Source organism: Arctopsyche grandis, chromosome 8 (assembly GCF_051622035.1).
Source record: "Arctopsyche grandis isolate Sample6627 chromosome 8, ASM5162203v2, whole genome shotgun sequence".
NCBI lineage: Eukaryota > Metazoa > Arthropoda > Insecta > Trichoptera > Hydropsychidae > Arctopsyche > Arctopsyche grandis.
In genome coordinates, this window is record NC_135362.1 from 30,247,253 (window position 1) to 30,273,883 (window position 26,631).

The following is a 26,631-nucleotide window of genomic DNA, read 5'->3' on the forward strand; positions in this document are numbered from 1 at the left end:
TTACACGATTGTCTTATTGTGAGGATTTGTTCAATTAATTAAATATGTATTATTTCATTATACAATTCTTGTTCGTTTTGTATAATACTATTTTTAATGGCGATGTAAAGGTTAGTACGGACAAGTATAATTAAAAGATTTAATTAGCTTGTAATATGATCGTTTATTCAAGGAAGTTATGTCCATATGTAATTACGGGCTTGTAATTGCTCTTCTTTTGCCAGCTTTAGACTATGTACATACTATATTGCTTTGAATGGTTTAAAGCTTGTAGAATATGATTTTTGAAATATATAAAAAATAAAAATCATTAATTTAAATGATTTTTATATATTAAGAAGATCTTTGATCAATGTGTTTTACCAGTGATGACGTATGGATGTGAAACTTGGACATTGAACGCCAAGTTGCTACACAAAGTCCAATGCACTAAAATAAGTATGGACCGTTGTATGCTTGACATATCGAGGAAACGGAATACGTGAGTGAGAAGTATGACAAGGGCTGTGGATATAGTGGATAGAGTTAAGAGATTGAAATGGCAATGGGCGGGCCACGCGGTTGAAGAATGGATGAAAGGTGGACAAAAGAAGTACTAGAATGGTACCCGAGAGAATGCAAAAGGGTAAAAGGAAGACCGCAGGGAATATGGGTAGACGAAATTAGGAAAATGTGTGGGGTGAGATGGATGAGAGTTAGCAAAATAGAGACTAGTGGAAGCTTGTTGGAGAAGCCTTTATCCAACAGTGGATGGCGAACGAATTGATTCGATTGACATTTTCCTTATTTTTTTGAGTAAATTTTCATTTTCAAATCACCGTTTGGAAAACGCGTAAGCAATTCCAACACGTTCACATTTGGAATAACCGATTCCTCAATCAGATTTAACGAAAACTGGTTGGTGTTTTACACAATTATGCAACACGGTGCCGAAAAGGCTTAAGGCCCTGCCTCTTTTTTTTTATTCATTTATTCATGCCTACTTATATTATCATCGACGTCACAACAACACTTTTGTTATTCCGTTGAAATGGAAACTTGTTGCTAGAGCGGCGAAGAAGATGAACCGCAAAAACCGTGGGGCAATAATAATTGTTCCCTCAAATATTTGTTGACCTGAACAACGTTAAGCCAGCTGTAGAAAAACTGGTCAAACGCACACGTGACTCGAAAATGTCGAGATGATGATGATGATGTTGCGAAAGACTTGCAATTCGGCAAACGGCTTGGCCGTCATTGAATCCGCTAATTCGGTACAAAATCCAAAATCTAAATCCTACCCATCATCATCCTTGTGTAGACTTTTCATTTTGATTTTATAAGGTCGTTGATCTGCAAGTACGTGAACTTTATATTGATTATCTGTCTAGTTTTTTTCTTCTGTTGTTATTTGAATAAAATCATCGATTAATCATCATCTTTTGTGCACGCACTGGTTCTGTTGTGCGTGACCCACTTTTTAAAATTTCATCAATGATTAATTGAAAAAATTCTGTGTTGTGATGACGATGACTCGCGAAACGTTTTCGTTTGGCGGTAATCGGTGTTTTGATTTTTTTTTATTTTTCGTAGTAAATTTTAATTCTCTGATACATCTAAGCCGCTTCTTCATTTGCATCTACGATATGTATGCAAATGTTGCGCAACATATGTGTACAAATGACAAATATAATAAATAATGACCTTTTTTATTGGCGGTTTTTGCATTCATAATAACATTGTCATTGTATAAACGTTCGCGTGTTTGAGGTTATTATGTATTTATTATCAAAATTCTGAATGGATTTCAGAAGCTCTTCTAAAGAATATTTTTTTAATACTATCAATACTAAAATACGCTTATAAAATTTTAATGAATGAAAAATGTAACTTTTCATATTAAATATAATAAAACCTCGAACAAACTCTATTGGGTTAAAAGATTTGTATATACTGAAAAGAATCATATTCGTTATAACCGATTATTTTTATGTATAACTAGACTACGAATTCTCAATAGGCCAAAATTCCTTTCCTTCCAATTTTTTTTAACGTTTTTACACAAAAAATGGTTCAGTATTTTCAATTACTTATGTCAACCATGCTTTTTTGCTCTCTTACTTTGTAAACTAATGGAGCGGTTTATTATTATTCGATAAACACTCAGCCAACGCTTAAGTCCAGTTATACGTAACTAAGAGCTGAATGAAAAAAGTGTACGTTTTGTCGGCCGAACTATTTAACTGTTATATTTTTCGAGGGATTATTATAATTCATATATTATTTTGTTGCTTTCATGTAAAATAAAATGTCTCACAATAGTATTGTCAATTACTATTTTCAACATTTTTTTTGCTTTCCTTTGTAGGATTGTCCTATAAAGCAAGACAGCAAAAAAAGAAACCATTTTTTGTGGGCAAAAGCAACTTGTCCGCCGATCTCTGGTTATAACCAGGCTTCGGCGGACGAATGCGCCAAAACGGGATCCTTTTGTCAATTTCTATTGTTAACCTTTTTTTTTTGCTCTCAAGAGAGCAAAAAAAATGTTAATAATAGAAATTGATAAAAGGATCCCATTTTTTTCTGAGCTGGCGCATTTCCGCGCCAGCTCAGAAAAAAATGATATAACATTTTTGCTCTCTAGTTATAACATTTTTTCTTTTTATTTTATATTATGCTTATTTTATCTTTGTATTTTACTTATTTCATCTTTGTTTTTCTTCTGTATCAAATGTAGGCCATTGTGGCGCATTAGGTTCTTCCTGTAATGCCACAATGGTCCAAAACTATAAATAAATAAATAACCAAGCAAGTTCATTCATCACCCAACAATGTATGTTTCCGATAAAATAAGTATATAATAAATATATATTAAAGTTGCAAAAATATACGATACATGATGTATCTACATATATAAATATGTATGTAGAAATTAATCATCGTAATTGACAAAGCGGTTTCTATTATGATTTATCATTATTAAATTGTGATGAAGGTGTTAAAATTTCACTTTCGTTTTTATTTGCCGAATCCTATGCGAGTTTAGTTATATACTGATATATTTTTAATTATATTACGATCGGCTTTAAATCATTCTTTAAATTGTCGATGAAAGTCCATGAATATGTATGAGAGTGAAACCGACTTGAATTTTGCGGCGATATGAAACGTACGTTTGAAAATTAAATTTGTTAAGAAAAAAAATTGTAAATATATATGTATATATGTATTTAAGTCGAAAACGCGTGAACATTGCACGTTTTGTCCATCTCGAAAGTTGACAAATACGCGTCGTTGTTTAGGACGCGGTGTGTGTCATCTGCGACAATGCAAACTGTAAAAGCAAATAAATCTGCCGATTGTGACTACGGAACGTGTGCCATTTGTAAAAGTTTAAATTTTCATAATGATAGCGGTACGAGAAAAGCCCGTAGACGTGAATAATGATGATCATTGGCCCGAGAGCGTGTACAATGCGACACTTGCGCATTGAAACGTACAGTGTCGATCATTGGGAATGCATCACTTTGCAGTTTTAGATTTACTTGTTTGCATAATGTTCACATATTCTGCATCCTTTTGTTGATGTGTAAAAATATACATAAATTGGCAAAAAATACACGTACATATGTACATGGTATCCGGATATGTACCCCCTGGACACATACCCCCCGGACATATACCCCCAGCCAAAAACCCCCTGGAAATTAACCCCCCCGTGCAAATAGCCCCCGCCATGGATAAAAATTGTTTAAAAATAGTAATAAATAATTAATAATAAAGTAAAGTATAATAAATAAGAATAAATTAAGTATGGTAGACCATATTCAATTTCAATTTATATACAATATTTAATTTCAATTTATTGTTGTAAATAGAATAAATATCAATTTAAAAGACTTTTAGTCACCAGTTAGCGTTTGCGTTCTGTGGTATTGAAAGTTATTAAATTTTGATAGAAGTATATATTATTATTATATTATTTTTATATTTTAAACTATCCATGATGGAATTTGTAAAATCGATAAAAGGAAAAGAAAAAGAGATTAAAATACAATTGATTTTGGAGTTTTGTATATTTTAAATTATTATTGATTACTGATTTTTTATTATTGATTATTAATTATTTATAAAGAATCTGATATATGTATTATTAATATCTGTATTTCTGAATCTATTCTTCTGGCTGAAATAAATTAGCATTGATACTGACTTTTTTTATCCTTGACGGGGGGGGAGGGGGTTAATGTCCAGGGGGTTTTTGACCGGAGGTATGTGTCCAGAAGTTAAGTGTCATAGAACCTATGTACATACATACATATATCCACTTCAAATAGCTCTAACAAGAATAATATTCTATATGGAAATATTTAATAAGTGTCTCATAATATTTATTGCCTTTTCAATTTTTTGACAAAATTGTCATGTTTATATCGAATCTTTTTCGTCACAAGCTTTTTACTAGGTTTATTCTGTTAGTTCAGTGACATTCCTGTCGTCAAAAAAATTGTGATCTGATTTTGAACCACTTCTATTCTTCAGGTCGTTGTGATATCTTACCGACATACATTTATAAAAGTTAGCCAACATTGATAAAAGTTTATTTCTCCAACATGAAGCTAGATGAGGTTATTCACTAGCGAACTCATTATAATTTACATCGGAATCTTGTGTCAGATTCAATCGATGAGAGCTAGCTATCTATACGCCTCTTTATACTAAACCTTTGCAACTCATAAAAACAGTAGTAAAGCTACTTTCTTCAGTCTCTTTTATTTTAATAGCAAATCCAAAATACGCCATCTGCTTCGATTTTTAATGTAACATTTTGTAATAATATGCCTGTATATGTACTCAATTCGCGATAAAAATGTTTCCGGTAATATCGGACCAATTTTTAAATCTAACGGTATTTTCTGGAAATTTTGTCAATTTACCGGTAAACCGATATACCAGTATTGCTATCCCTATATCTGATCAAGGGTTCCGCGACATATCACTTACGGACTTTACACTCAACGGTGTTACGCGCACGAAATTCATCGACAAATCACTCACGCGACAACTGACTCACGGCCATTACACTCACAGATAAATCACAGACTTATTGATATTTCTGACTACAAGTCAATCTTTTCCTATCAGAGTTTGCCAATTTTTCAGATTTCATTGTTGAAACGGTTCCTCCATTAAATTAGCTAAAATCCCTATCCACTATGTCGCCACTATTTGAATATGATTTATGTACATACATAATTCATAGATGTCTCGTTAATTTGGAGTTTTTCAGTGTCTCGTAGTTCAGCGATTTATGCAATAAAAATGCTGCATTGTTTGTAATTGGCCAGGAAGGCGCATTGGAGTTTACCTGCTAGGCCTTCCTGGTATATATGTATGTATATACCAGGAGTATGGCTCACTGGTGGCGTGTATGATTAGCACCAAGTGATTATTGGGTTCGAGCCCGCTATACTCCTGGTCAGACTTGGGTATTTGTGAGTCCAAGTCGATCGTTTATTATCAGAGTTTGCCAATTTTATCTGATCATTGTTGAAACGCTTCTTTAAATTTTGGAGTTCTTGTCAAGTTTTCCTGGTATATCTATGTATGTAAAATAAATATATATGTATATGTATGGATGTAAAAACGTGAAGTTGCATGTGACATGTCATCACGTCGATCTCACAGCTACCCACTCCCCTTTTGTCGGTCAATGTTGTAAATCTTATACAAAATGTAAGCAAGAACAAAAATGACGCAATTTCGCTGACTAGCACTGTACACACTTAAAAAAATGTAACTCGACAGCACACAATGTGCTAACACACTTTGAACCCCCCTGTGTCAGCGCATGACTTATGTGGACTATTAACGATTTGGGCAGATTTAAAAAAATGATGATTGTGTGTAAAATATGGTCGTGATTGACGCGTTCTCCATTAATCCCGAGATGATCAAGCGTACAGGTGTAATAAATATGTAAAAGCAAGGACGGTGCGTTTGTTACGGCGAGGTCACAACTCGGTAGGTCAAACCTCTTGTCCAGGTCAGAATTCTTTCATGTGTGTATGTATGTATATAAAAAGAATTCCCATAAAGATTCGTGACGAGTGTCACTTTTAGGTAGATAATTTGTATTCGATTTCTGATTTACATCTTACAAAATGTGCCTGTATGTATGTACGTGTTCGTAATTATTGTTTGGTCTGTTGTCTCAGGTGTCCGGTGTTACCAGTTGGTTGAAATTTGCAAATTTTTTTTCGCACGTCGCTAAACTTGAATGCTGTGTCGTTGCATATATTTGGAAAGTTGATAATTCTAGGTTGTTACCGTGATATTGTTATTATTATACATTGTTGATGCATTGGAATTATATCGAAATCGATATTACCAGCGGGTACGTGTGTATGTGAGAAAGTTGACTTTTATCTAAACTTATTCGTAATTTATGTAATAAAATTTTTACATTCTCGAAATTTTCGCACTTTCGACTTTCAAATGGCGTATCATTTTTGGTTTGGTTTATTTTTTTTAACTATAACAGTCTATGAATTTTTGTACTACGTCGGATCAGTTCGGAAAATCGGATGGTGTGGTTCTCGAAATATGAAATGATAAATTTATCGCTTACCAAATGCAATACACTTTTGATTGCATTTGTATGAAAGAAAATAGTTTCTACCTGAATATAGATTATGAAAGATTTACATTTATGATTGAATCTCACGAACTATTTTAGTTAACGGATTTTCCAGCAACATAGCTCAATAGTTAGCGTATGAAGCTATCAACTGTGGGTTCAGTTCCTGGTCCGGTGTTGCTAACCAGACCTTGGATATGTGACTCCAAGTCGATCGCTTCCTATCAGAGTTTGCCAATGTGTCTGATTTAATTGTTGAAACGCTTCCAAACAAATTGGCTACCTATCCTCATCAGAGTTTGCCAATTTATTTATTTACATATTAGCCACAGTGACATAACAAAATATACGTGTCACTGGTACCAGACATATGTATAAGCATAATACAAATACTATATATAATAAAATTAGCGAGACATCTATGTTATACATAGATAATAATTTTTTGAAATCATTTTTTGACATAGTGGGCAGGATGGATTTTGCCAATTTGATGAAGGAACCGCTTCAACAATGAAATCAGATAAATTGGCAAAATCTGATGAAAATCTCAATCTCAAAAACGAGCGTCTTAGTAGAGTCACAAATTTCCAAGTCTGGCCAGAAGCATTACAGATTATACTAAGAACAAATTATTTTCAATCGCAGTCAGCTCAAGGGATCAAACCCGCTGACATCTCGGTGCTTAGTATCAACGTAACCACCGAGCCACGCTGCTGGCTAATATGTGACTCCAAGTTGATTGTTTCCTATCAGAGTTTGCCAATTTATATGATTTCTCGTTGAAACGGTTCCAAATAAATTGGGAACATATCCCCATTTGTTACCATTATTTGAATATAGTTTCAAATTAATAATAATGATGTTATAAATTTATATAAAGTACATATGTAGAAATTTAGCCATAGGTGTTACCTTGGGGCAAACCCCGCTACGACGCCATTGTAAATATAATTTAAAAAAAAATTGCTTGGCTTTATTAAAAATTCATTTATAACATAATTGGATAAAAAATATTTAACCGTTATTAAGTCATTTTGCTCCGTAATGTGAAAATAATTTTTGAGGCTGGACATTTCGTTAGTCTGGTATTCGATATATCGAATTGATTTGTAATTGAATTTGAAATTGAAAATATTTTTTAAAAATTGCTTAATCTTTCATTTCCAATACTCCCTCAAACACTTCATATACATATTTATTAATCCTTACAATCGAGGATTCATTGTTCGAAGAAAATATCAGGGCAAAACTCGTACCATACCACTCGGCACCATGATAAATATATGTATATATTTTTTAAATAAATTTAAAAAATATTTTTAATGCATACTATTTGGTATATACCAGTAGGTATATAAAGTTTTACATTACATTACAGTTTTACGTCCTCTACTTGGGTTTGCTTTTGCATATTCTGATATACTAATCGAAAATTATTGAACGATAGGCGTTTCATATCAAACACGTGTTACATTATCATGACTAAAGGGCGGATAGAGAGCGTGCTTTTTCCAGGAAACACGGCGTTTTGGGTCTATTCACAAAGCTAGAGTGCAATAAAAAAAGGTTCGGCGAACCTTTAACAAAGGTTCATCATAAAAATGAACAATGCACAACGAACAATAAACAAAGAACGGCACGCTTCCGGTCCTACCTCTAATCATGACTAAGGTTTAGAGAGTAATTATTAGAGGTAGGATAGTCACAGTGCTATCTATTGTTCGGCAAACCTTTAACAATGCATTTACAACCTTTGAACAATACACGGCCCCCTCAGGCTCCGGTGACTAGTAATTATAGCACGATTGAAAAATGGTCACTTCAGAGGCCGAACTGGGAAATTTCTTTATGTATTTCAAATAATTATTATAATTTATAAAATAAAATGTTTTTCTTAAACACGAAGGGAACGATTTATTGATTGCAATTATTAGTACCAAAGAACATCTATTATTAGCGTTGAATATATATTGAAATTCTCACTCTGGTTAATTAAAAAAAATGGATGTTCCAAGGACATGTTTAGATTGATAGAGGAAGGAGAGAACGTTGTTTGTTATTTTCCCGCTGAAATAGTTTAAATACTATTCAATTTATATAATGTGCTACCACTATGGCCCATTAGCAACTTGCTCCGCCCCACAAGGATACTGCCCTATATGCTATATGAATTTCCTTTTAAAACTTCAAAAATATCCACCAAGTTTGACTTGACTTGCGTGAAACTGACGCTGCAAGTGACTTATATATATTCTAATCCAATTCGCGTGCTCACCTGCATTGTGCCCGGGGGCCTTTGCCGTCATCGCGAAGGCCTTGCGCTAATGTTATATGGGCATTCGTGACGAACATAATTAATTTAAGATTAAATAGTAAAAGTAAATAAGTTGAAATTCGGTCTGATGTATGCAAGTGTTTCTGGGGTATTGTCCTATGCCACGCTACCAATGCGACCCTATGTATGTAGTATGTATATATGTACATAAATATGTCACAGAATGCATCTGTTTTTGCATTGTTGCACAAATGTGGTCGATCATGCGTAAATATCGATATATAAATTATGCATATACATATTTCTTTATTTTGAATCACCGGTCTGCGAGCGTTTCAGGTGACCAACATTCGTGCGATCACGTGAAAGGAAATTAGATCAGATATCGACACTTATCGAAACAGTGAGCATTATTATGCAAATCCGTGTCTCCTAAAACGAAAGAGAAAATTGTCCCAATTTTTTTCCGTCATGTCGTTCGATATGCACTTTATGTAATGAGAATTTAAAGTTTCTCATCGCAGTTATGTCAATTTCCCACTGGTGTTAATGTTACACGCGCTCGTGTATGTTATAAACGTTTTATTTGTTATTTTTAATACATCCAGGTTTTCCAAGTTCATTAGCTTGACGATGTGCGAGAGGTTTGCGGTTTACAAAAACCGAAAACGTGAGTTGAAAGTCATTGGGTTTTTCGCTTTCGAGCGGACAAAAAGTTTTTGGGTTTTTTTTTATTGCTTTTTCTACGTGCGAGTTTCCGTGATGAAAATAAATAATTTATTGCTTTAATGATATGTACCGCCGTAGGGTTTCCCCGTATGATAGAGTGTTGGCAGATTTTCCTCAATTTGAAACAAATCAATGGACGAAGTGAGACGAAGAACGCATAATTTTAGTGATTGTTGTATATTTAACTAAACTTAACTTTGGTCCACCTCTAAATTGGTACACATCGTTACAAAAGTTAAAAAAACGTCAATGGTAATGATTAGAGGTCGGAATCTGAAGGGGCCAGAAACGTGCCGCCTATTGTTCCATTGTTGTAAATCCTTTGTAAAAAAGGTTCGGCAAACTTTTAACAATGCATTCACAATCTTTGAACAATAAACAGCCCCTTCAGATTCCGGTCTCTAGTAATGATAAATCAGCAGCGTAGTGGTAAGCGTATGTATATGATTTTAAATATAGTAGTCACGGGTTTGAGTCCCATAATAAATAAATAGGCTAAAATATTTTCAATAAAATAACACCCATTTAGTAAACACGACATCTATGGTTAAACGATTAACAGCCACAGAGATATCTATCGACAAATTTTTGCAGCATTTTCTAATCAGTGAAAATCGAGATGCTAAATAGCTCGAATTTTCGCGAAAGGGCTAGAACAGGGTTGCCAATTTGTTGGAACCGTTTCAATGAAATCAGATAAATAGAAATCTGATAGGAAACGATCGACTTTGGAGTCATATATCCAAGGTCTGGCATACGGGATAGAACCCGTGACCACACAATTGAAATCATTACATGCTAACCATTGATCTGTTTACAATGGTTAGCATGTAATATAATTTAAAAGTATTTATAAATATTATTATCCAATTAATATTGGGCTTTCTTCAATCGCCGCATGTAGAAACTATTGATTAATTATTATTGAGTGACTATCCGGCACTACTTCAATATGTTTGTATCATATTGACTACCTTCCGTTCAAGTGTTCTGGCTCCCTTTATTACCCTTTCATTTTACCCAAGTCAGTTGAACCAAATCCTACCCAGAACGTGTACTTTTGATTCAGATTTGAGTTGAAGTACTTACTGGTAGGTACATACTTGTATTCTTTTGACGTAACTCCTTTATATGTAGTTGCTACTCACTTCTACCTTTTATTTTAATTATGTGGACTAACTCTGCACAATCTGGATTATTGAGTATTGGGATGTAATAAGAAACAGACAAACAAATATATATATATATATATATAATTCGAAATAACTCACCACCGTTGTTGTCATAAGCGATGAGCACTATATCGGTTATGTTCAACATCCCTCCAGTTTGCTCCATGGCACTCCATGCATCTTTAGCCATAGCCAGGCTGTCTCCAGAAGTATCTATCACCACTGCAATGGGTCCTCTCAGATAGATGTCCTCTAAGTATGCCCTCAAAGCCACAATGGGGTCGGGTTGTTGGGTGGTCGTCGTCACGTAGTACATGTCAGTAATATCTTCCAAGCTGGGATAAACCGGAAGTCTGGCAGGATTCTGGAGATCGTCGTGGTCGTTGCTGAACTGTGACAGATCTACCCTGAAGGGCGGTTCGTCTGAATTGTCTTTCCTCGGTATGGAATCGTTCTCGTTTAATAGGTCGTCAGACGTTAGCACTTTCGTGTTTGGAATCATTTCATTGATTGAAGGTAGAGTTGTTATCTCTTCGGAAGAGTATCTATTGGTGATTCCTGGCTCTTCGTCGCTTCTGTAAGTGTTGTCGTTTTCTTCTATGAACTTTTCGTCGTTCTTGTTAGATTCTTCTAAGTGCGTTCTCATTAATGAGTCGTGGTAGTTGCGTAGACGTCCTTCTGAATCGAAACTCCTGCCGTTTTCGTTTTGGTTGGATTTCTTCCTCCAATCTTCGCTTGTAGTTTCCTGCTTTTTTCCTACTCGTCTCGAATCGTCCTTTTCGCCGCTGTCTACTTCGGACTTTTCCATTTGCGGAACCTCAGTATTGCTCTCAAAACTGTTGAACTTCTCTTCCTCTTCTGTTATCGCCGAGTTGGATTCTTCCATCGAGTTTTCCATCGTGTCGTTTTTCACGTCTGCTTCGCTTGAGTGTTGTAGAATATTTTCCGTTGTCGGCTCTACAGTATTAGTATTCGGATGAGAAGCCACTGGGTACAAGAGAGGCATTGATAAACTTCCGTCACTGTCTGCAATGACGAAACCTTGCAAGCTTTTGAACCCTTCCGGTTTTGCGTTGTAGTGGTCCTCGTTTGTCGTCTTCTTGTTGGAATTTTGTCTTATGACGATGTCTCCTGTCTCGCTGTTGTATATTACATCGCTTTTGGGCAGCTGGATCGATTTCCCATCCTGTGCTATGTAGAACGGTACACCCTGTTTGATCGATCTCGCCTCGTCGATCGATCCTGGGTTTTCTAAAGGCACTAGTAGTTTTTCTTTGGTCGTTGCTTTAACCTCGTCTGAGAAGATTTTGGGCTCGCTTGTCGTTTTCAGTTTGGATTCTGAAGATTCTTCTCTGCTGTTGTTGATGTTGTCCATAGTTTCCCTGTCTGCGTTGAGCCTCCTTTCATATTCTCTCAGTTGTTCTTCGTTGCTGTAATGTTTTCGGGAAAAAATGCGTTCGCTCTTAGCATTATCTACGTATTTGTTTATTACATGATCGTTCGCGTCGAACGAGTCGCCAACTTTCTCTTTTTTATCATAGTTCTGTCTTTGTGATCTATTTTGTTGTTGTTGTTGTTGTTGTTGTTCGTTGTTGTTGTTGAGTGCGTGCTCGCCGCGCTGTTCATCGCCCATTACCATATGTCCTAAACTTAACGATATCACCATGAAACCCAACAAAGCAGCCTTCATTATTCTTTGGGTCATTTTGCGCCTGTATTTGCTTATTTGTCTTTCATAGCTCATTATTCACACTTTGGTCACAGTGTCCGATGATTCGTTTCCCTATACACTTTTCTATTAGTTTATTATTGTCTATTTGTCACACCGTTCAAAAAAGATTTTACGTAACACTGCTGCTGTTGCACTGAAACACATAAAAATTTATCTTTTTTTTTTGTACAATAATAATTCGGCGTTTTGCTTTCTTTGACTCGTCACCACCATCATCGGAAAATGTAATTGCATGCAAATTTTATAGTCGCGCTTTTCGTAATTCTTTTTCAAGTATGTATTTATGCATAAAGGTGTCTCTCGCTCGAAAAAAAAGAACCCGTAAAAACACATTCAAACGAATACATAATTCATAATAATCATAACGCATTACGCACATGTGTACATTATGTATTTTTATTTCGGATAAAAATTACACTTTTGCCTTACATTTTCTTCAACTACCCATTCAAATTTATTCAAACTACAATTAGGACTACTTTATAAGTATAATTATTTTCCAAAAAAATATGCTTGTAAAATTTCGTACTAATCGGCATTATCTTTTAATGTTTCTAGTAAATTTATAATGATTATTTTTAACTACTTGACACCGTCTATTTACAATGTCTGTATAATTAGAGACCTTCGTATTTTTAGCGTTTTGTGATGAATAATAGATTCATATTAGTGTTTCCCCATTAATTTTCATTTTATATTTATTATGTTAGCTTTAAATTATATGTTTTTCATAAAGTATTATTGTATATGAAAATTATGTATAAAAATATTGTCAGACGAAAAAACCGAAAGCAATTGAACATTTCATTGGTTATAATGAAACATGAAAATGCTAATAATAATCTTGTATATTAATTTATATTTTACATATCGGTCTTATGTATGTATTAGTATTACTACGAATGTATATTTAGAGCCCTCCGTATTTTTGGCGTTCTGTGATGAATAATAGATTCATAATAGTATTTCTCAATAATTGTAATTTTATATTTATTATGTTGGCTTTAATTGTATGTATTTCATAAAGTATTGAAATTGACTTTCATTTTAAAAATTATGTATAAAAAATAATTGAACATTCCATTGGTTATAATGAAACATGAAAATGCTAATATTGATCTTTTATATAAATTAGATTTTATATATCGGTCGAATCTGCAACACAATTAATTACTTTAAATAATAAATAACTATCCCATTCTCTAACACTTAATTGATTCCTTGTACGTGATTTCTATACATACATATATATACTATATATTTTCTTATTTGGGAGTGAACGTGTTTCATGATGTTTATTTCAAAACTAAATATGTACATATGTACAGACTAAACGCTGCTACAAGACTACTGATTTCAAATATGTATACATTCTTATTACACGGAAATGAAAATGTACGAAAAATTTAATTTAAACAAATTTTATCAATACCGAACGCTAAGTATGCTAATTTAGCATCGGCAAACCAAACAGTGTTTTAATTTGCAGCAGTTTCAACAGGTGTCAATACATCGATGCATTTTTCGTGCGTTTTTTTCGCGTTATTCACTAGACAAGGTGCAAAATTTAAAATCTTCTACGCACTTACATTAAATCTATACAGTATTCGAGAAATTCTAAACCGGAAATCGTACGTCCTTATAACAGAATTTCGGCAGATTTTAGCGTGAAAATCAGGCCATTGAAACGGATTCGCACAAATTTCCATACACTGTGGATTAAATTACGCGGTTAAATTTGACGTTTTCCGTTTTGTAATTTTCAAGGTTGTGTGATTTATCTTGTGAACCGCCGAGATCCTTTCGTTTCGATCAGAACTCAATTCCGAATTAAACTGGTTTGTTTTTAATAATAATACATACATACATAGCTAATTTAATTTGGATCGGCGTACGTTCATTTTTTTACTCTCTTTATCAGGGCTGGGGGGGAGTCATTAAAAATTCACAATCCGACTCCGATTTAAAAAATATTGGTCACAAATACCGCGAATACGCTAATTTTCACATATATCTGACTACTAAAACTGGACGTCTGACGTATGTAATATACACTGACTTGATATAAATCATTGACTTAAAACTTAAAAAAATATATATTTGTTTATCGGTCCTCTCCTCAATTTGAGCTAAATATGAGAAAAATACTACGATTAGAGATTACAATTTACCGTCAAATATCATAAACCGGTAAACGGTAAATGATTTTTTCTTACACCGGAATTTACCGGTAAATGAAAAAGGTGTATGTGGTTACTTTTCCTAAGAACGTTAATCTAGATTAAATCGTAAATGATTAAAAATAAATCACAGATGAATTATGTCTTATAAATGAATTTAAATAAATTTGTAATAATACATAATTTTTTATTTTTTATATTTAACCATATTTATTTATTTTAAGTTTGGACTATTTGAAAGTTTCGATCATAATTGAAACAACCATCTGATCGCATTTATTACGATTTGGTTAGTCTGCGTGGCTAGTAAATTTATCAACTTGAAATCGCCACATTTAATACCGAAAATAAACAAATTACAGACAACCTTATTCACAATATGCCATTTGCATCGATTTTTTATTTAATATTATGCCTGTATTTGTACTAAATTCGCGACAAAATATTTAACGGTAAATATCGGTGAATTTTAATATAAAAAAAATATTTAATTTAAAAAACATGACGAAATTTCGTCAATTTACAGGTATACCGGTATTACAATCCCTAACTATTATATACCTATAATCACGTTCGTCGCAAACATGTGTATTAGTAATTCAATATGTACATAAATTATTACATAAAAAATACATGCAAAATCGGAGTCCTGAATCGTTCGATTTTCAACACAGCCCTGATTTTTGTATGTATATTTACTTCCACATACGCATGTAGGACGAACGTCAACATTTTCGGTCTCATCGTCCGAAAATCATCAAAATGATTCCTCACCCATCGCAAAATCGGGCACGACGGCGTTTAAATTTGCATTACAGGTTTTTCAGCGACAATGAAACTACACGTATGTATTATTATACGGCGAAACAGTTGCAATGCACGGATTTATAGTGCGCGAAACGTGTTTATTGATTTTCTAACGCGATATAAATATCTTTTTTTTTTTTGTAAACAAAGAATGTTGTCCGAAATGGTCATGAATCGCTTTCAGGTCGTGAACTCGTGGAAACAACCTGTGGATGAGCCGTTTGAGATTTGTTGACATTGTGTAAAAACTCAACAGTTCAAGTACGTACAAAACTTGCAATGGCGAACGTGTGCCGCACATAAATTTTAACACTCCGATTTGAATTTTGATCGATCAATGATAAAATGTTAATGTGCATATTGTATAATCGTGTCACAGATATCTCAGGTGCTTCAGTACTGTGGTCATGCTTCCTGATAAAAAACCTATATGCTATTATTTATAGCCTAGATTAATCACGACTAATGTTGCTACGAGCTTACGGTGACAATATGAATGTCATTTTTGCTAATTAGAAGCACTTATGATGATCTATTGAGGTGGTCGTCGTTGATGTCATGGGGTTATGTCGTTGAAAAGATCGGCCGCATTGCTTACGTTAGATATTATGATGATATTCAATAGATTAAAAAGGTTGGATTTGCATTTTTGCGTTTGAATATTTTTTATATACATATATGTATATGTGGGATTTAGTTTTATAACTTAGGTTGGCACGCGTGAGTTGAAGAATGGTCAAGTTGCCACCTTGTACAAGCGACACTTAGATCGTTGCGGCGCTCCGCAGAGTAAACAATATTTAAACCGTTCTCATTTTACTCTAACGCCTATGTGTCCTGACAAACAGGTCCTACATATATTATGTAATACGTAGGTATGATATTCATTTACACATTCTTTTTTCTGAATTTTTGAAATTATATTTTTGTACATTTATATTTTGTCCCACAACTGCGCCTTTTATACATTTTACTTTAAATGTATTCATACATTGGAATTGTATTTTTAGCAACTTTTTTTTGCAAATTCAGCATTTATTTTTCAATGTAATGATGTTATATGGCGGATAATGATTGAGGTATGAATGAAAAAAAATGGCCACAAAAAACATTAAAGATATTCAAAATACATGTTTCAAGAGTGCAGAATGCAAGAGAGCAAAGTTAAGTTTAGTTAAGTTAACAATAGCCATAACTAGTCTTCGGCGTTGGCTTAGTGTTCGTCAAATAACAACTGACGGCTCCATTCGTATACAAAGCAAAAGGGGAAAAAGCATGGTTGATAATAGTGAACCATTTTTAACATCCCAAAAGCATAGTGCCCTAATCGCGTACTATAGTAATGAATAAAATGTTAAGCTTTTATTTGTTTTAGACATAATTTTCAAAATAAAGATTATACCTACCAGATGATACATACCATTTAAAGCTAATATTAAAGAATACAAAAAAAATAAATCAAAAATTTTGAAATTAAATACTTAAATAAAATGCAAAACGCAAAAAATACCAGTCTTTATCAGTATCGGTGAATGATAATTGTAAAAAAATTATATATTGGAACATTTATAGAAAAAAAATACAAGTACAATTCAAAATACAAAAAAAATACGAAGCGTGAGATAAAATGCGTCGTCGTGGGATAAAATCATTCTACCAAATAGTACTACTTAAATAAAATTTGTATATAATAATAATGAATGGCGTTTGTTTTATACTTTTTTTAAAATTAATAATAATAATTTTCGTTTGTTTGCGTGAATTTATTTAATATAACATTCATTTGTTTTTTTTAGAAAAAAAATGGTATAAATTTTAATTGTAAATTAATTTTTGTCATATTTTTCCACCTTAAAATGGCACCAGAAAGCATCGAAACAATTTGTAAAATTTTCTTATCCTTTTTAAACTTTTGAAGCAAATATAATTTTGATCATTTTAATTATTCACATAAATACTTTCCGATACATGTCTTGGAATATTTATATGCAATAATTTTAGGTTTTTGAGCTCTTTTTCCTATTATGCTGTACATTAACATTAGAATAATATAATACTATGATTACTAACAAAATTAAATTAAAAATGTTAAATAGAAAATGATCAGTAGATCAGTAGCTATTTAAACAGATATAAGATGTATTGCGAACATAATTTAGTAATAATCAAAAAATATGCACTTCTAAAATAAATTAGGTATGGAAGAAAAATATTTATCTTAGTTATTAAATTAAATTCAATTATAATTACACTTCCTTTAAGTACATGTATTTGAATACTGCTTATTGTATAGTTTAATGTCTAATACTTCAACTCACAGAAATAATATATATAGCATAATAACACATGTGTTAATTTTAAATGAAATCATTGAAAAATCCGACACGTTTGTCCCAAATTGCAATATCCAAAATTGAACTTGAACTATTGGTATTTTATATAAGTTGACATTCATGACGAACGTTGATCTTATAGTGCGAACAATCAATGTTGAAATCTGCCTCAAATCGTCACGACAATAGTAAAAGGCGAATATAAAACGTATCATTGTCATTTCATTAGTTCAAATCCGTAACAACCGGTTCACGACGGTTGAAAATTTCACGAACCGGTGCAAAAATTTTTCGACAGCTACCCAATCATCAGACCCGGCTAATCTCATTGCGATCCTTGCACACACACGAAAAATAATAATAAAAAAAAAAACAACGAACGAATCTGCTACGAGGTCATGTGTACTTTGAACTTCTTTTCTTTTCTGTATTTTTATTTTTTTTGTATCACATTGGCATAAATTTTTATTTATTATGTCATCGGATCATCGCAGTGTTTGAATATTAACGAGACATTAATAAATCGGCGATCATCGAACAGGTTTTCCCGGTTTGTTTTGTATATTATTATAACAATCTCGATGTGTGTATGCATATGTATATAGATACACATATATAAAATCGTGGTGAGATGTAAAATGTCAAGACATTTCCTCGAAAATAGGTCTGGGCCGGGCTAGAAGCGATTTATAGAAATTTCTCTTAGCGTTTGAATGATGATCAAATGCACAGCGAAACGACGATCATCACATCGAACCGCACTATTTTCGCGCGCAAATTTTCCACCAGACGGCAAACTGTTAACGATATAATCTAATACGAATCTAACTTTATATAAAAAGTACACAATTAAAATCACACGATGCGTAGAAAGAAATGCAAAACGCCAAAAAATTCACAACCACACACACACACGTGTCAACTTTGAATGGATTTATTTGAATGGAATTATCACTTTTTATTTAATTATTTTATTATTGTTTAATCTTAACACATTTACCATCACGCAAAAATGCGATTTTGTATTGAATTTCGCGTGTAAATGGTTTTTTTTTTCAATTCAAAGCGTTATGGAGAGCCCGACCGGCACGGAAGCTCCCAAACAACTGACTGCAGGCTTTACCTTTGCTTATATTTATATGTGTGTATTACAATAAGCGATATCCATATATAAACACACGTACACACTCCCAACCACTCGTACGTGTGTTCTTCTAAACATTTTCGGAATGTTCAAGTGTATCAAATATTAATTTGTCGGTAAAAGAAAAAAAATAAATAAAAAAAGATGGTCGCGAGTCGATTTGCAATACTACGAATACAGTTATAATTTTTCTCGAAGCTTGGTACGTGGATCGTTTTGCGATGATTGAGTGTAATCAAGTCCGGTGAAAAAAATTGATTTGATTTTATTAATAGAATAGTTACTTTGTGTTGGATTTTTTTTTGTGTATTCAAATCTTTGATTTATGATTTTGTTTGTCGTGTCCTTTTCGAGTGTGACGTGGGTATTGCTTGCGTTAAAAATTGGGTCAAATTTGCTCATATTAAAACCGCAATTTTTCCAGATTTTCGTGACAAATGTTTATAATGTCGGTGCATTTTATCCTTCTAACAATTATCTGGGTCAAAACTTTCGTCATTATAATAAGTGACTCGTCCTATATTTTGCAGAATATCAATTATATTTTATTTACTCTTCTGAATATATTTTTGTAAAGCCTTTCTGGTCCCAATCCTCTCAAGAAAAACATATTTTTATGAGACGTTTTTTATGATCCCAACAGCTTATTCATGACGAATTATTCCTAATTTCATGACAAATTATTTTTATGGCACCCCGATAAAGCCGCGCACGACAATAACGCGGCGACAATGCCGCGCAGACAAAACTTTCGTCATAATAATTAGTGATCCATTCTTTCTTTTATTTCGTTTATCCTATATTTTGTAGAATATCAATTACATTGTATTCACTCTTCTGAATATATTTTTGTAAAGCATTTCTTTGACCTTTCTGGTTCCAATCCTCTCAAGAAAAACATTTTTTATGTGACGTTTTTGTATGAGCCAAAAATACAGCTTCCTAATTTCATTATGAATTATTTTATGGCACCTCGACAAAGCCGCGCACGAAAATAATGCGCCGATAGTGCCGCGCAGATAAAGCCATGCACGACAATGCCGCTTCGACATAGCCACACATGACTTAATTGAAGTAAATACTTATGTATCATATAAAAATATCCAATAAAAATTAAAACATTATTAGCATCCGAGTCGAGTTATTTTAACAATATTTTAATCTTTCCGCTCGGAATTTACTTCAAGCTCGAATATTGCAAGCTCTTAATTGATTTTACGATTTTTCGTTTCGTTACAAATATGAGAAATATGTACATTTCGAAAAAATAATTCTTACCCCCTTTGCACAAAATTTATTGCACATTGATTCCAGTATTTCAAACTGGCTTACTAAATTTTAAAACTTGTTTTAAAATTTTGAAAACATAGTGGAAAACCCGGTTCTCAAAAACCAATAAACCCTGGTAAATCTCTCTCGATGAGCAGTCCTTCAAAATCGAGTAAAACCAAAAATAACTTATTTTTACAAGGTTTTTATCAGCCTCATTATTTAATTTGTAGTTTTATTCTGCGCGGCATTGCCGACGCAGTTTTGACGGGGTTGTTCTATGCGGCATTATTATGCGCGGCTTTGTCAGGTCACCCATTTTCACACTTTTCCACGCAATGAAGTTTCCTAGAAAAGATATTTTACGTTGGTTTTCAAATAGAGTATAAATAATTAAACAACAATTACGATTTACATAAGAATTTTAAATTAATCTGTAGAACTGTCTCAAAATTAAATTCAACAAAATCGTGACAGAAGACAAATTTTTCTAACATTTTTAGCATCTATAAAAAAAATCTGTAAAATGTTTTCGAATTTGGCTAAAATTTGAACCCTGTACCTTTCGGTTCACAAGCATTTGCTCTATCAACTCTCTCGCGACCCACTAAAGACTTAAAAGTTGACCGCGGACCGTACTTTGAGGTTCGCTGTTGCTATTTGTATCCGATTGTGTGTGTATTCCCTTTTGGTATTTTAAATTTTTTTCTTTCGATAACGTTTATAAGTGTATGGAAATATACATACAAACATACATATGTGTCATTGAATTATTTTTCAATTTGAAAATTCATTGTTTGTTTGCTTGGTTCCGAGAAAACCTAAAACTACTCAACGTACCAATCCTGATAGCTGAAGCCTGGATGGAGTCATACATTTTGAGCTATTACATATATGTATTATACGATAAATGTTTATTGTCTTTTTTTATAGATTTTGGAACTATGTAGATAGTTTAAATGTTATTGCTGTAAACAAACCGCACCTTTAAATTGGACACGTATCTACCGATAGGTATTTAGGAATTATCGATAGTTTTTCTTCCGGTCTACATTTCCTTGTTGCCTAGCTGGTGTGACGTCGGAAAAACCTCACCATTTTCATGACATGCATTTCGTAATCGCTTGAAATGCTTACTCGAAGTACTGCACCCCATTTCTACATAATGTAATCAAAAAATTATATATTTATGTACTTATAATAGGTATATACCTCAATTTAATAAATGTTTTGATCATACATATATTGACAGTTTTCGATCAATATTTCCATTTTACCATTGAAAAGCTTTTCAATAGTGGGAGAAAGGAATATACCTTGTTTTATCCATCCAAGCGTGTTATGACTAGCATTGAACGTTGTCTTCAACAAGTAATGCGGTTCATATTTAATTCTGATTACGAATCTGATTCAGCAAAGAATTTATCTTGATTTAATTTTCCATTCTCGTAAAAAGTCGAAATTACTATAGAAACAAGAAATAGACTATATGTAGAACAATGTGTCCCAAATAGTGAAGCAATTCTTATAATGAGACTATTGATATACATATATGGTTTATATGTATGATTCATAAGCAAAATTAAATGTTTTTCTTATAAATGTATATAAATGTATTGTAAATAAATAAAGTAAAAAGCAAATGCTAGAATTAAACATCTGCCATCTTCTAAAGCAGTAAAGATGTCATGTGTGGCGACACTAACGCCATTGATTATCAAGTTATAATCATATATGTACCTTGTTTTCCTCTTTGGAATTTGCTTATGAACTTTTTAACAAGAGTTTTCACTTCACATTTTTCAATGACGACACTTTTTATGTAGGGAGCATTCGATCACTTTATGTATATACTTGTCGACTACCCATTCTATTTTCTTTTTAAATAGTGTCATACTAGACCTCATTGAAAAAAGGACTATAGTAGCAGCTTCGTAGTATTGTAGGGGTTTCCAGATAAAAGTGAAAGACCCAGTCAGTATTAGTAGTAATAATAGCGACCTTTGAATGAATCGACATAACAATACTCAAAGCAATGCGATTTATTTTTGAGCGCACCTCGCGCATTGGCTGTTGAACGCAGCTCGCTCATTGGCCGTTGAGTCCCGATCGCTAATTGGACGATCGTCGCCAATTGATTGGCGAGTGCTGATTGTCCAATCGTCACGTTACAATATATTATACGATACTGTCAAATATGAAGAGACGCAGTGAATATTAGCAGTAATAATTAGTTACCGGACCCAGAAGGTGCCGCGTATTGTTCAAAGGTTGTAAATGCATTGTTAAAGGTTTGCCGAACCTTTTTTTACAAAGGATTTACAACAATGGAACAATGGATAGCACTGTGACTATCCGGTGTCTAGTAATAATAGCGACCTTTGAATGAATCGACACAACTATACTCAAAGCAGTGAGATTTATTTTTGAGTGCACCGCACCTCACGCATTGGCTGTTGAACGCAGCTCGCTCATTGGCCGTAAAGTCCCGATCACTAATTAGACGATCGTCGCCCATTGGTCGACGAGTGCTGATTGTCCAATCGTCACGTTACAATATATTATACGATACTGTCAAAGAAGAAGAAAATCTACTATCTTTGATTGACATCCCTGATTTTTTAAACGTGTGCGAAATATTACATCTCGGTGACGCTAGTACGCACACACAATTTGTATAAATATTGTTGAAAAGCAAATCAAATGCTAAAACATCAAGGCGCTAAGAAAGAGATAGAGATTGCAAAAAAGAATTATTTACATATACACAGCGTTTGGTACTATAGAATTGATATTTAAATTGACCCGCGTCTGTATGATTGTCATTCAAATGTGTGCGGGACCGTGCTAGATTGTGTGAAAATGCAAAATTTTTTGATTTTTTTTTTATTTGTTGACCATCGACTTTCGGTTCAATGGGACTTGACCGTGACAACAATCACATGCTAACAACCAAACCCTACCTAATACACACGTACATACAAGTGGTGGGACTAGTCGGCATGTATTTTTCCAAGATTTGTAACCGTCAGTGGAATTTAAATGGTGCAGTAGTCGTGGTAGTAGTTGGTAGTTGGTACATGTTTTAAGCCGATCCAATTAACCAAAACCTTTTCCCAATAAGCTGATAAACTCGCCTGGGTGTGATTCATGCGGAAATTGTAGCGTTCAAAGGAATTGATAACGACTCATTATGCTGTTTACCGAAGGTGATGTTGTTTTAGGAAGAGGGGTGATCCAACCGGATGTAGACATTGGTTGTCCCCATTGCTTGCAAATAATGTATATTTTTTAATCATCGCCCGCTCCCTTCAAGTCATCAAACAAAAGGAAATTACACAATTAGTACATTTTTGCTTATCTGCCTTATCCTTCGATTTTTAGTATGTCGCTATTGATTTTTGACTAATGCTCTTCGATTCCTAAAACATGACTGGTTTTAATTAAATGTCAAACAAACGATCTAATGGACGCTTCAAAACGAAAAGGTGTTGTTTATATAGCATTTAAAAGTTGCATCATCGTATTATAATTGGGTTGTATTAAATTTTAAGGATAATTCTCATAACCATGAGAGTTTTAGGGGAATGAATGTGACATTAATATTGTTTTCTGATGCTGTTATCTCTATGAATTCATAAAGCCTTATACAGACAGAGGCAACACCTGTAATAAATAAGCAGGAGACCAAAAATATCACTGAATACTATCTAAATTATTCATGTATTGTATAGAATCAAACCTTTTTTACAAGCCTCTTCTATATTTCACTTCGCTAACGATTCAGTATCTATTCTATATTATATTTACTAATCTTAGTAGGTTTTTTTTATATATTGTCTTCATTTTATATACAAAACATAAGAGAGGCTTGTTTTTAAAAAAACTTTTTTTTACTACAGTTTTTGATTTTTCTATTGTGCCTATAATTTCATTGAAATAACCAGCTTTTTTTTAGAATCCAATTTTATAAGTGCGTAAATTCAGGTTGTTGTAGTCGATCTGATGTTGCGTGAGACTTACGAGAACCGAGCATACTGTCGCATTCGTGCAGTATGTAACATTGTAAGGACGTTTAATAATTTATTTATTTTTTATTAATTATTTCTTATTTAACTATATAATATTATTGCAATATAATTCAATGCAACGTTATTGTGAGTTTTACTGTCCATAACATGCCGTTGACAATTACTTTTATCGTCTAAAAAATATAAATTTCTATTAATTTAAAATATATACGTAATCCATAAATAAATTAATAATATCCATAAATAAATTAATAATAATTAATAAAAATTTTGTTGATGTAAATATTTCAAAATACAAAAAACGAACTCAAAACTAACAAAAAATAAAAGTCGAATTCTACCGACCGCTATACGCACGTATAATGTCGTATTTCTTGACCAAAATGCAATGTGAAACTGAAACGAAATGCAATTGGCTACCACGGGTCGAGTGAAGGGTGAATGCGATAGTATGTATACACATTTACTTAAGTCTCGTGCTAGATCGGCTCCACTATAGAGTGAAAATTTTTGATATAAATATCTTGCTATATGTTGCAAATTTACATTCTCAAAGTAGGCGTGCTGCGCTATTTCTAAAATTCGTATGATTAAAATAATGTAATGAGAAATTTATATAAACATCTGAGCTAAATCGTCGATAATTTAAGTCTTGGTGTTGCATTGTGTTCATTTTCTATTATATGTATGTATTATCATGCGTTTTTTTTAAATTAACCACACATCCCACACAGTATATATTATATGTATGCATATAGGCACTTAAAACTTGCACAATAATAACGAAGATAAACCTGCGTTTTTTGCACGAATCTTTATACACATACATAGATATTTGTATGTATTTTAAGAATTGCATTTTTTAATTTGTAGTTCTTCAGCGAGTTCAAAATTTGGTAGAAGTAAAAAAATCGTTAATTTTTTAACTGCTAGTCTCGTATTGTACTAAATGTAGATTATCAGTGTCCTGAAAGCGTTAGCTAATTTGGCAAGAAATTTTTGAAATAGCTCTTTACAAAATTTTGCATCATAAAAGCATTGTCCATTTTGCTTAATAAATGGAAAATGAGGCATTTCTTCAGTGCGATACATTTTGTAAATATGTATGTATATTAATACATATATGGAAATGAATATGTTACAGTCCAAGTGTTCACTCCGGTTACTTCATGAACATACTTGTTTTTATACATGCGATCTATTGGTTTTAGTGTTAAGACTATCTTCAAATAGACTCACTAGGTGTCGCATGAAACTTCTTGCTGTCAAAACGCCAAGTATGTATTTGAAATGGGAAATCCCATGGAAACCGCATTACAACGTTGCTTTATGTAATTGTTTCCGCTAATGTTAAAAAATTGCCAGTAACAAAAATAAAATTTGACTTTTCAGTGAAATCATAACCAGTTACATTTTCACTGGGTATAGTTCAGTGACATCATATCCCATTACATTTTCACTGGCCTCTATCAGTGGAATTATAATTTTTGACAGTTGGATGATAGCGCGTCGCCCCTAGAGAAATGTAATATTAATAGAAGTGGCTTTAGGTGTTCTTTTGTTGTCAAGTGACATTCTGTCCACGGATAGATCTAAATAATTTTAGCATCAGTCGTATTTAACGCTTGGTGCTCGACGTATGACCGATAAAAACTTCTCTCTTTGTTTATATTACTCGCAAGATGGGCAAGCATCTGTAAAAATTGCACAATACATTCAAAAACACACAATAAACAACATGGGATACATTTTTATAAGTAAATTGATCCGATTGTACTACGTGCGATGTAGCGTATTTATAGAGACGTACCGCGTAAAATTGACAACAATTATTTGTTCGTAAGGGCCCTTCTATTCTTATTACATCTCTCTAGTCGCCCCGCTCCTGTCCATTCCCACTCTCTTCATGGTCCACACATCGTAATATTCATCCAAACACATCGTAATATCTTTGCAGCCAAAATTTAAGGTTAGATTAGGTTAGGTTAAGTTAGGGTTTGTTTTTATTCATTTAAGATTAGGTTGTTAGGGTCGGTATTTATTTTTGTTACTGGCAACCCATTTGACGTTTGATTTGCTGGGCGAACCCCGATTGGGTCGTGTGAACTATTTTAGAGAGGGGCATTCTTTTTATTTGCAGGGAGAAATTTTATACAGATAGTCATTTGCATATTATGTAGTGATAAATGCCTAATTTGTCTGGAAATAGGGCTATTTTGCCCTGCCGATAAATGGTACCCCATCAAAAATGCAGCTTGAAAAAGGCTCTCGACTACGAATGTCGAAAAATCGATTCGTTGAAATTAAAAAGTTTTGTGCGTGTGCGAGGAGCTTTAC

At 33.2% G+C, this 26,631-nt stretch overlaps 2 protein-coding genes across 2 annotated transcripts in view; one reads left to right on the top strand and one right to left on the bottom strand.

Moving 5' to 3' along the window:
- Positions 1-18,991, bottom strand: part of LOC143916071 (uncharacterized) — a 37,297-nt gene extending 18,306 nt beyond the window's left edge. The window contains exons 1-2 of the mRNA XM_077436960.1: positions 18,851-18,991; positions 10,898-12,663 (exon numbers count right to left, since the gene is read on the bottom strand). Of these exons, the coding sequence (XP_077293086.1) occupies positions 10,898-12,542 (1,645 nt within the window). The 5' untranslated portion in view covers positions 12,543-12,663; positions 18,851-18,991. The remainder of the gene's footprint in view (positions 1-10,897; positions 12,664-18,850) is intronic.
- LOC143915940 (uncharacterized) overlaps positions 1-26,631 on the top strand; it is a 63,197-nt gene that overhangs the window by 19,098 nt on the left and 17,468 nt on the right. The window lies entirely within an intron of this gene.